At 47.6% G+C, this 12,473-nt stretch overlaps 1 protein-coding gene across 1 annotated transcript in view; it reads right to left on the bottom strand.

Annotated features, from left to right (window-relative positions):
- KIAA1549L (KIAA1549 like) overlaps positions 1-12,473 on the bottom strand; it is a 121,096-nt gene that overhangs the window by 63,976 nt on the left and 44,647 nt on the right. The window contains exons 11-12 of the mRNA XM_008686828.2: positions 9,575-9,765; positions 2,213-2,340 (exon numbers count right to left, since the gene is read on the bottom strand). Of these exons, the coding sequence (XP_008685050.2) occupies positions 2,213-2,340; positions 9,575-9,765 (319 nt within the window). The remainder of the gene's footprint in view (positions 1-2,212; positions 2,341-9,574; positions 9,766-12,473) is intronic.

Here is a 12,473-nt window from a genome sequence, read left to right as displayed (position 1 = left end):
CTGTTGGTTTTAACTTCCCTAAATCAGCAATCTATTTTCCTCCCTCCCTCCCTCCCTTCTTTCCTTCGGTTCATCTTCCAATCCAATAAAATACACTGTTGATATTTTGATGAACTCTGATGTTGTGGATATGATATGATGAAGTGGAGCCCTATGGTAAAAAAGGACAAGTGGAAAGGTTCCATGGAAGGTCCAGCCTAGAATTCTGGCCTGCTTCAGCGTCTGTTGGATATTATAGTAAACGAATTGGTCCCATCGTTTCTGTTTGAAAATTTCAAGCTGAACCTCACTGAATGGGAACCTGCAGGGAAAGAGAGGCCACCACCCCTGCTAACTCACTAGGTTTACCTCTGGCAGAAATAAAATGCAATGAAGGACTATAAACCTGGAGAAGGGATGGCTTTTTAATAGAACACACACATTAAAACCCCAACTTAGTACCCTAATTGGATTTTATTCATGCACCTGGCTCATGTTATTTTTTGAGCCTGATATTTAAATAATGAAAGTGACCTAAACAATAAGAAGGCAGGCAGAGCTGTGGAAAAACAGGAACAGAAGGTTGGCAGGAACATTTTGGGCAGGTCAGTGTCTCACCAGCCAGGGTGGGGAGTGATGGGGTCGGAAACAGGCCCTGCTCCCTCCTCTTCTATGGATTAAATGCAAGGGAGAGGGAAAGGCATCATCTCGTAAACGTGATTTACTGACAGAGGAGCATTGTACATTTCTAAGCAAGAAAAAGGGCACGGAACAGTAGGTACATGGATTCATTTTATAAAAATAAAAAAGCAATACAACAACAGATATGTGTGTGCTGTCATATCATAGTAAGAAGGTCTAAGAAAGACACAGGCTGAATTATTCAAGGTCATCTGAGGACCGGGGTGGGTGACGGGGCATGTGCAGGAGGACAGACTTTGACTGGACTTCATTTATTTCTGGGAAGCTTTCCGTGAGCTGGCTTGGCAGAGAGCTGATCGGTAGGATTTGTGGTGGTCTCAGGTAGGGTAGATATTCCAAGAAAACCCCACATGCCATACCCTGATTCAGATGTAGAAAGCACAGTCTGTTACAGGGCATGGGGAATTCAGGAGAAGAAGAAATTCAGGAATCAAATGGGTAGGACAATTTTAACTAGTGCTTTACAGAATGGCTGGAAATGGGAATGGGGACCACATTTGCCCTGCAGAAGACAAATCCATTGTGTCATTATTCCTTTTCTTTCTTTCTCTTTTGGGTCAGAAGAAAGAAATCGGTGACATTTGGAAACAAAAGAATATTCTGGCACTGGCTCCAAGAGAGAGTCCCTGAATCCTATCCCATCACAGCCCTTTAAAAGGGAAGCAGAGCTAACCTGAGGGCCAGGCTCTTCACCTGGCATTTCTGTAGGATTCCACCTAACAACCCATTGAAATCTGAAAGGAATTTCTTCGGATCCAAGTGGCAGCACTGGGTGCTTGCACCTGGGCTCCAGCCAACCAGCATCACACATGGAAAGAGCCCATGGAATGAAAAAGGTGGGACCAGGAGGAGGGGACACACAATCCTGTCTGACGGATGCCATGTATAGATGGTGTCATAACACAGTAAGGCAGCTCCAAAGACTTATAAATAAACTCCAACCCCCATCCTTTAGAGGGAGGGAAAAGATCTGTGTGAGGGAGAATCCAACCAGTTACGTTTCCCTGGAGAATAAAGGCAGAAGCATGGGCTGATTTTTATGATGACAGATTTATCACCGTGTTATTCTTCCTGGGAGAGGTGGATTGGCAATATCTGGACTCTCTGGCAGAGACTGAATCCCTGAAACTTATCAAGGGAGTCAGGGCAAGAAAATGGGAGGGATCTCCAAGACAAGCAGCCTTTCAGAGACCTGCCCCCCTCGTGGACCTGGTGCTAGGAATCCTGTCGATTCAGCCAAGATTTAGAAAAATCGCAAAGCCAACACTGGTGCATTCTGCATAGGGCTTTTCTAAAGCAGTAGGCAATTCTATAAGATCAGGAAGCAGAGGGCGTGCGACAGGATAATTCAGAGAAGGGGGACAGGTAATGTCCCAAGAGGCAGGAAGCAGACTCCTGCCTTTTCTGGGGCACACCAGAGAGTAGAATCTAGGGTGAAGGCACGTGGCTGCGTGTGAGTGTGGGCACCTGTGTGTGCACAAGTGTGTGTGGGAGGGGCTCGGGGCTGCTGCTGGCAAGGAAGGCTTCTCACCATTTCTCTTCCGTGCCTCCTCCTTTGTCACTTTCTGCTGTGCCATGACATTCTGGGGCGAGCGCCTCCCCGAGCTGGGCTTCCCTGATTCGTTGCTGATGACAGATCCATTCTCACTGGGCGACCTGCTGGAAGTAACCATAGCAACAGGAAGACGGTAAGTTCCGACTCCAGCAGCCTTCTCTCAAGGTTATTGTATTTGCACAGTTTATGTCTGTCGCCTTGCATTCTGCTTTTATCCACAAAGAAGAGATGATACAGGAAAAACAACAACAACAACAAAAAGCAAAACAAAACTAGCGCCACGTTACCGCACGGGTTAAGCAGCTGGTCATGGTGAAGTATGTCGTTTATGGGGAGTGCTTAGCTCCGCAGAGAAGTTCAGTGAGCGCAGCCCTGAGGTCCCATCTCTGTTCCATTAACCGCCCCCGCCCCCCGTGACTATGGAAACGGCGGTGATGGCGTTTGTAAGTGTGCCCTCTTTTTAAAACACAGCACTCTGAGGAGCGTTGCAGAGCGTGTGACTCACGTGGCATCAGCAGGGACACGCATAAGACACGGTTCTCTTTGGCGATTCTCTTTACAGAATAGACCTTGACCACTAAAGTTGAAGTCACCCCCCACTGAGTTCATCACTCTGTCTCCCACACAGGCGCGTGCGCACACACGTTCTTTAACTGTGCTAACTGGCAACTGCTTACATTTGAAATTACCCATTTGAGCTATTCATTCCTTCAGGAAATACTTTCTGTGCACCAGCTCTGTGCTGGGCATTGTGCCAAGTATCCTGGTATAGAGAGATACAAGACACCACCCACGTTCTCCAAGAGCTCCCATTAGAAGCACCAGCGAGTGCCAAGGACGACACGAACGCCTTCGAAATTCTTAGTGAATCATTAGGACAATCCACTGGTTTGGTGATTGTCACCCTCGTTTCACAAGTGAAGAATGGGGTGCTCAAGGAGGGGGAGGGTTTTGTCCAGGGCTGAGTTAGGAAGTGGCAGATCAGTCCTGGAAACCAGGGCTCCCCCTGCAGGTAGGGGCTCTCCCTACATGCCAGAGCACGTCTCCTTTACTGCCTTACTGCCTCCTAAAACGTCCCAGATGACGCAGGCCTGTACACAGGGCAAGCCACGGCGCCTTCTCCCCTGCCCTTGGGGCCAATTCTGGTTTTCTGGAACTCTGCAGGAAATAGGCTCTTTGAGCCCCTGCTGAGGTTCGTGCTTTCTCAGGCCTCTGATCGTCATAGAGACCAACTGCCTAGCCTTCTGTGGAGACAGTCAGAAGGCAGATATCCAGAGGCCTCCTCCAACCCCTTATTCTTCTATTGTCAATTGTCCAAATTCAGAGCCTAAAGGCATCCAGCCTCTACAATAGAAAAAATTGACTGTAGTAAAATGTGGCCCTTAACCAGTAAGTGAGCAGCTTCCAAAGGGAAAGCTGCATGTCCCTGATGGTGCTCCTCTTCCTTCCCCTCCCTTCTCCCCCTCCCTGCGCTGGGAACGTCAGCACCCTAAAACCACGGCCAGGGAAATGGCCCGCTCACATCCATGGGATAAGGCAACATCTGTCCAGAGGGTTCCACAGAACAACAGAGCCAAATCCCACGTTCCTGCCCAAAGGGTCTCAGACAAGTATAAGCCTGGGAAGTGCTGTTTATTATATTCCTTCTTTGGATATTCCTAACGGACATTCACATATCAAAGCCCCCCCATCAGTCCTATTGGAAAAAAACTCCTCTCCTTTTGTTTAATCCAGCATTTTCCAGTTTCTTTGGCCCCAGATCTCTTTCACCACGAGACAATAATACAAAGAATGTAGCTTGGGAAAATATGGATAAGGTATTAATTTATTAAATATATATTATTATTAGTAGTATTTTTTAAAAGATTTTATTTATTTATTTATTTGACAGAGATAGAGACAGCCAGCGAGAGAGGGAACACAAGCAGGGGGAGTGGGAGAGGAAGAAGCAGGCTCCCAGCGGAGGAGCCTAATGTGGGGCTCGATCCCAGGACTCCGGGATCACGCCCTGAGCCGAAGGCAGACTCTTAATGACTCAGGCACCCAGGCGCCCCTATTAAATATATATTATTGACCCAACAGCTGCTTGATCACTGAGTCCTGGCTCTACACAGACACATCCACAGAGAAGACATAAGCCCTTGGATTGTTTTCAGAACCTCACAGTTAATGGCATCTGCTCTTCCGACTGGCTTTATTGGGACAACAAGACTTTAACTGAGGTCCAGAGAGGAAGGAAGGGGAAAGGCTTCTTGTAACCTATTTTATGTTTATAAAAGATTTAATGGTATTTGTAGCATTTGCATATTCTTCCCTTCATTTGCTCCTGAAGCAATTTTCTGGCTGCTCCTCTCACTACAGGGAAAGGTATGAACGAGCACATTTCTGGAGAGAAGCCCCACCTCTGCTTTACTCTTTGATCAGCTTATAGACTTATGTTTACATGGGACCATCAGCTCAAACATCTGGTCAAAAACAGAAAGTGAGATTTGTAGGTGTGTGTCCACTCACATGACAGTAACAAAGATGTTTTTGAAAGTAAGGAAGGGCCGCCTGTGAAGCTGTAGTTCCAGGCTACTCAACTCAACAGGCCCCCTTCTGGGGGTATGGGTGTACATGGGGCCTGGATGAAGGGGTGGCAGGGGTAGGGAGTGGGGATGGGGGTGGGGAGGGGGACTAATCAGATGTTGAGCAGTCATGACCAATCACTGAATTGAACGGCTCTCCCTATGAGGTTGATTCGCTATCCTCGCCCATTAATCCCAGTCACAGACCAACAAAATAGCATCACCAAGAGCCTTGGCCAGAGGAACAGGGCCTGCAACACCCGTCTGTTTGTCTGCAAGTGGCTGAATCCTCAGATTTCAGTCTTAAAACAGTTTTAAAACAGTTTTAAAAACATTTAAAAATCGAGATATCGGGGCGCCTGGGTGGCACAGTGGTTAAGCGTCTGCCTTCGGCTCAGGGCATGATCCCGGCATTATGGGATCGAGCCCCACATCAGGCTCCTCCACTATGAGCTGCTTCTTCCTCTCCCACTCCCCCTGCTTGTGTTCCCTCTCTCGCTGGCTGTCTCTCTCTCTGTAGAATAAATAAAATCTTAAAAAAAAAAAAATCGAGATATCTTCACGACCATCAAAACACTGGTTTCTCCTGTTTCTCACTCGCAAAACTTTTTGGATCACCTAACAGACACATTCTGAGAGGTCATGTAGTCCTCAACCAGCAGGAACGAGGGAACTGATGTGGCAAGATGGGAAAGCCAGAAAAATAAATGCATGACGGGTTTGCTGTTGGTCTTGGCATCTTAATATCTTCCCAAATGATTAGAGACTCCCGTGGTCAGCTGAACTTGAACAGAGGTGAGGTTTCTCGCATAGCTTTGGCAATGATACAACCAGCCCTTAGTAAAATTCTATTTTTATGGTAACATTATGAAGCAAATGTAAAAATCATTCAGCTGGGTAGACATGGTTTTCTTTGTATTTGTTTCATAAGCTATAATTTCTTTTTTTTTTTTTAAAGATTTTATTTATTTATTCGACAGAGAGAGAGACAGCCAGCGAGAGAGGGAACACAAGCAGGGGGAGTGGGAGAGGAAGAAGCAGGCTCCTAGTGGAGGAGCCCGATGTGGGGCTTGATCCCACAACGCCGGGATCACGCCCTGAGCCGAAGGCAGACGCTCAACCGCTGTGTCACCCAGGCACCCCTTTAAGCTATAATTTCTTAATAAAACTCTGAGGGTAAGTAATTGAATTTGATTACCAATGGTAGACTCTTTGCTAATTCAAGAAGAAATGCTTGTTCTAAAAAATTTTTTTAATTAATCTTTATACAATTTAAATCACTCATCTAGAATGGGTGGAAAAGAATTTTTATTCTTTCCAGCAGTGCTGTGTTAATATCCTAATTTTAGTAATTCTATTTATGTCTTTTTGGTGTCCTCTAATAGGTGATAAGTAAGTTGTTACCGCGCCTTTATTGTATTTGGCAAAGATCATAATAAGAATAATTACTGTAGGTAATTCTATTTGCCAGTCAATACAGATAATTGGTCTATTGCTTCTCTGTCTGTTTCAGCTGTCCATGCTGGGGCAGACCACTGCAGTTGTGACCCCAGTTTACTCCCACCTCCCCGTAACCAAGCTTCGGTGGCCTCCCACACGGACTCTGGGCTAGACCACGTGTCTTGCTTTGGCCCATAGGACAGTAGCAAACATGACACAAGCAAAGATTTGAGAAGTGTTTGCACTTGAGGGCTTGTTTTCCTGCTGCCCTTGGCACCCTGTAACCACCGTGTGAGAAAGCCAGAGCTAGCCTGCTAGAGGATGACAGACCATGTGCCAGGGGGCCCCAGTTATGGGCCACCGCAGACAAGGCTATCAGCAACAAGCCGGCCCCGGCCAGCCTACCGCCTGACTACAGATGCATGAGTGAGCCCAGCTGAGATCAGCCAAGCCGAGCTCAGCCCAGAACCCACCTACCTGAGCTCAGCCCAAACTCCCAACCCACCAAAAATCATGAGCTAAAGAAGTGGTGGTGGTTTTAAGCTGCGAAGCTTTGGAGCACTTTGTGGTGGGACAATAGATCGCTAATCCACATCTCCTCGACCTTCTTTCCTACCCAAGCTGGAATCCAACCTTCTGTTTCTCCGTACCTCTTTCTGAGGTACCAAGAGCCCCTGGAGAGAAAAACACAGAGACCTGTTGCACGACTCCAGTGCAAAATTTGTGTATTTGACACAGACAATCCTTCCTTCCCCCTCAAATTACCCCCTTCTCTTGGCTACTTGGATTCCATTCTTGCTTTGTTCTCCTCATGCCTTTTTTCCCCAATGCTTCTCGGTCTCCTATGCTGATTTTTCTTCATCACCTGGACCTCTAATCATTGCAATGCTCCAGGGGACGGGTCTTGGGTCTCTTCTCTATGTATATGCTCCCAGGTGACCTCATCCAGTGCCATAGCTTTAAATAACTAAATGCTGACAGCTCCTCCATTTAAATTTCTACCCTGGACCCCTCCCCTGAACTGCACACTTAGACAGCTTAGTTCTGAACACTGCCACTTGTGTATCTAAGAGGCATCTCAAACTTAACATGCCCACATTCAAATTCACGATCGTCCTCTAGAGTCTTCTCTTCCGGTCCTCTCCAACACAACCAGTGGCAGATGCCTTCCTCTCTATTTCCATTCCTCGCAGCAATCTATCAGCAAAGCAAGCCTTGTCAGCTCTTCCTTCAAAACGTGTCTAGAACCCCATCACTTCTCACAGCACCATGCCTTGGCCCACACCGCCACGTCTCACCTGAACTACTGTAATAGCCTCCTGACTGTCCCTCTGCTTCCACTCTGCCTCTCTACCCTCTGTTTTCCACACAGCAGCCAGCGTGAGGCTTTACAACTGCAAGTTGCAGCATGTCACTCTTCTTCTCAAAACCCTCCAATGACTTCTGATCCTTACTCACAATAAAATCCCAAGTCCTGACTTTGGTCTACAGCGCCTGACATGTTCAACTCCAGGCAACTTCTCTGACCCATCTGCCACCACTTCCTCCCTAGTTTACACTGGCTTCCTTGGCCTTTTTGCTCTTCTCCAAGCATATGAAGAGCTTTCCTCCTCTGGGCTTTGCACATACTGTTCTATCTGCTTGGAACATTCTTGTCCAAGATAGCCTTGAGGCTTACACATCATTTCATTCAGGTCTTTCTCCAGTGTCACTTTATCAGAAAGGCCTTCCCTGACTCCCTAGCTAAAATAGCACCACGCCCCCGCCCCGTTCCATTGCTCTATGCTCTTACCATGCTTTGGTTTTCTTCTTCATACCCATTACCACCTGACTTACTGTGTATCTATTTCTCTCTGTTTATTGCCTAGCTCTCCCCGCCAGATTGTAAGCACCACGAGAGTAGGGACTGTGTCTTGTTCACTGCAGGATCCCCAGCGCCTGGTGAATAGCACTCAACAGAAATCTGTTAGGTGCAGGGAGGGAGAGAAGGAAGGAGGCAGGGATGATGTAGCTTTCCCAGCCTCCACTGTGGTCTCAGGCAAGGGAGAGAAGGGACTTGGCAATGGGAGTCGGTTTGGCCAGCCAACAGGGCTTGCCACAGAGTTCATTACCTCTTTATAAGAATATTGTAAAGTCCTTACAACAAGTCTCCTGGCCTCTAGCCTAACCTCTCCCATCTATCATCCACATTGCCACTGGAGTAGTCTTTCTGAAATACAGGCCGGACATCACTGTCTTAAAGAACTTTCAGTGGCTTCCCACTGCCCAGAGAATACAGGTCAAACTCCCTAGCCTGGCAGTTGAGCCCCTCCACAATTTTCATCCATCTGGTTTCATCTGTCACTGTACCCCAGCCACTGTGATCTCTAAACCTTAGGGACATTCACAAGTGCAGGAACATGTGCCGGTCCCTCTTTTCTCCCAGCTCCTTTGGACTGGACACCTTTATCTCCCCAACTATTGACACTCCACTCACCCTTAGAGGCCCAGCTAAAACAGAAGCTCCTCCACCACCCTTTCCCTCATCAGAATTAAGCTCTTTCTCCTCTCTTTTCCACAGTACTTCGTTTAGATTTCCCTGTGAGCACCAGCACATCATGCTTGGTTTCCAGGTATTTATCTCTCTGTCTCTCCATCAGGAGATCCTTGGGGTTAGGACTCAATTGTAAACCTTTCTGCAGCCTTTCCAATGCCTGTCAAAGTGCTCTGTTCATGGTAAAAACACCTAAAATTTTTTTTAAAGGATTTATTTATTTTAGAGACAGACAGAGCACGCATGTGTGAGGGGGTGGGGTAGAGGGAGAGAGAGAGAGAGAGAGAATCTCAAGCAGACTCCCCACCGAGGGTGGAGCCTGATGCAGGGCCCAATCCCATGACCCCAATCCCACAACCCTGAGATCATGACCTGAGCTGAAACCAAGAGTCAGATGCTTAACCAACTCAGCCACCAGGTGCCCCCTCCCAAAATGGTTTTTGGCTAGTCAAACTGTGAACTCTTAAAAACAGCCAGATAAAATCCAACTCTACTAAATCAAAGGCACTACTTCTAAGTTCAAAAATAAAGTGTGACACCAGCGCCAGATTTGTTGTAGTACATATGAAAGCTAAATCTCTGCTGGTCGGTGATATAAAACCTTACAAACCGTGGCTCGTGAGAAGCAAGTATTATGATTCTAATCATCTCTCTTCGTCTCCGTCTCAAATATTCAAAACAGGGATGAAGGGGAATTTTTAAAGAGAAAAGTGGTATTAACTTGAGGGCTTCAGCTGCTCTCACCATCAATTATTCCCCTAGCTGAGACCGAGAGGCGGACGTTGGCCCCGTGCCTACCTCTTTCTGGTTTCGGTGGACTTGGCCGTCTTGATGGTGCTTCCGTCTTGGGCGATGTCTCTCTCCTGACAGGCAGGAGCATCTCTAACAGGCAGTGGGAGGACCACCGTTTCCTGAGTCACAGGGACGACCTCCTCATCCGCCCCTTGCTGGCCCAGGTGCTGCTTGGCATAATCGAAGCCCTGCACAGGCTGCGAAGAGGAAATGGATTTGTGGTCACATTTCTGACAGAGCGTGACTCTAATGATGGCTTTAAGAGAAGACAGGCCAGAGGGTGCAGGTGACAGGACCACACTCAGCTTTCTGATGAACAAGAGTTAACTCGAATCTCCCCCGTAATTCCTGTCTGCAAAATCAGAATCCGTGCTCATTCCGCCCAGCCACAGAATCTCCCTAGACAAGACTTACTTGGAAAAATGAAGAGTATAAACGAGATGCAAATATGTATGTGAGAACAAACTTCTTTCAAGAATTTAAAACCACCAATTTTGAGTCACTAGATACTGCTAATTAGAGACTCTTAATTGCTATGTGAAACAGGTCCTGTATAATCTCCTGCCTCTGACTGTCCCGTCATCCTGAACCCCACTTTCATGGCTTTAGGCGTAGTAAGAGGTGTGTGACCTTGCCAAGTCACTTGACTTCTGAACCTCAATTTCCTCACCTGAGAAATGAAGACAATCAGATCTGCTTTACCTACACTCCCCCTCCCCCCGCCACCGGAGTATTAAAGGGGAACCACAGCTCTGAAAATAGAGGGAAAGAAACATGCTTCCACACGTGAGGCAGTACCATCATTAATAATAAAATGGGATTTATGGAATCACTCAAATCCAGACCTATGGCTCTCCTATGATTCATTACTGGGTAATTAGCAAGGCTTTTATTGCACTATGTCTGAACCCCCAAGTGAATAGGGCAGCTGTGAGCAAAGCCCAACAGACATCTATTAGTGGGGCAATAAAAAACCAAGAGGCATGTTTAAACAATTCCTGGGAGTGTCTCTGTTCTGCTTTCTGCCCCAGAGCCGCACAACAGTGATTCGAGGCAGGACAGTGGGGTGGTGGAGAGTACCAGCTCCGAAACAGACTGCCTGGCTCCCAACCCCGGCTCTACCACGTATTAGCTAGGTGACCTCGGGTTAGACACCGAAATTCTCGGCACGTCAGTTTTCTCACCTGCAAAATGGAGATAAGAGGAGGGTAAACAGGATCAAATGTGTAAGTCTTGAAAGTGATTGAACCACCGTCAAAGACACGCTGCGTGGATTAAGTAGTAAATGCAAGTTCAGCATTTAGTGAAGAGCCTTGCACATAGTAAGTGGTCAGTCAATATTAGTTAATATTGTTCACCTTCCTATTAAATCACAGACCAGGTGAAATAGAAATCAGTGATGGTCTTCAAGAAAATCTGGGGATGAGGGGCGCCTGGGTGGCTCAGTCGTTAAGCGTCTGCCTTCGGCTCAGGGCATGATCCCAGAGTCCTGGGATTGAGCCCCACATCAGGCTCCTCTGCTGGGAGGCTGCTTCTTCCTCTCCCACTCCCCCTGCCTGTGTTCCCTCTCTCGCTGGCTGTCTCTCTCTCTCTCTGTCAAATAAATAAATAAAATCTTTAAAAAAAAAAAAAAGAAAATCTGGGGATGAAACTCAACCTCCACCATGTGGGTCCCCTCAGAACCTCACATGGTGAGGAGATGCCCCTTCAGCAATGAATTTTGCTAAGAAATGTAGCAGGGAGCATCCAGCTGGATGGAACAGTCTAGGACAATGGCCCAACCCGTCAAATCTTCCTACTGCATCTCAGGACAGGATGGAGTTTTATTGCTAAAAACAGCAAAGCTTCCTTATGTCAAGCTGTCTGTAGTTCTGCTGTGGACAGTTCCCCCAATCCCCAGGGAAACTCACTCTGGGAAGGGCACTCAGCCCTCCCTCTTTGCCGAGACACACACTCTGACCCAGATGTGACCAGGGACATTCTGTGCCAGGATCTGGCAACGTGCTTCTGAAATAGTGTTTGTCTGTTCGTTTCCCTCCCTCCTGTGGGGCCCGCATGAAATGGAGTGAGCCTTTGAACAACCTGGTCATGTTCCTAGACTACTGGATTGATGGTCACTGAGTGGATTCTACAGAAATGTTTCTAGAAGCTGACCTTTTCTCCCCAGGTCCACTGTTTTATTGTCTCCTGGCTTGATCTTGTTGCTTCCATTCAGGTCCTTTCTAGGCTCACCCTTGACAAGCTTCCAAAGCTATCTCCCTGAAAACCACTCAGGTCATGTCACTCCCCCACTAAAAATGTTCCACAGCACCCAAACTCTTCGGCAAGGCATTCAGGCCCTTCCCAGCCTGGTGGGACCCACCCGCCAGCCGCACCTCCTGTTGGCCCCTTTTCCGTAATACCCCAGGCCCCCCATGATCCAATCTAGCGTGGTGCTGACTATAGTTCTTGGGCAGTGGCTTGTGCCAGGGACCGTGCCTGGTGCTGGAGATATGAAGATGAGTAAGAGCCGGCCCCCTGCCTCAAGGAGCTTTTCGTACCACTGGGACCGTGCCAAACGCATGACATCAGTTATGACACTTCAGCCCCACTGTAGTCAAGGAGGTGGGTATTATGATTATCATTCCACATTTTAAAGATAAAGAAACTGAGGTTTGGAGAGGTTAAGCCACTTCCCCAGGCTCACGCAGAGGGTCTGTGGTGGGGTCAGGATTTGCACCCAGTTCTGCGTGCTACAGAACCAAAACATCTGACCGCTGCCTGATGATTCTTCCCGTGGCCTCTTCTCTCCTTCTGCAGCCTGCCATCTTGGTTGGGCATCTGCTACCATACTTGGCCTGGCTCCTGTGCTGAGACTCCTGGCCTGTCGGTGAGGAACTGCGAGTCTCCAATGGCAGCTAAGACT

The sequence above is a fragment of the Ursus maritimus genome, unplaced genomic scaffold, assembly GCF_017311325.1.
Source record: "Ursus maritimus isolate PB19 unplaced genomic scaffold, ASM1731132v1 scaffold_23, whole genome shotgun sequence".
Taxonomy (NCBI): Eukaryota; Metazoa; Chordata; class Mammalia; order Carnivora; family Ursidae; genus Ursus; species Ursus maritimus.
The sequence above is the reverse complement of the archived record's forward strand: the minus strand, read 5'-3'. Positions and strand labels throughout refer to the sequence as shown.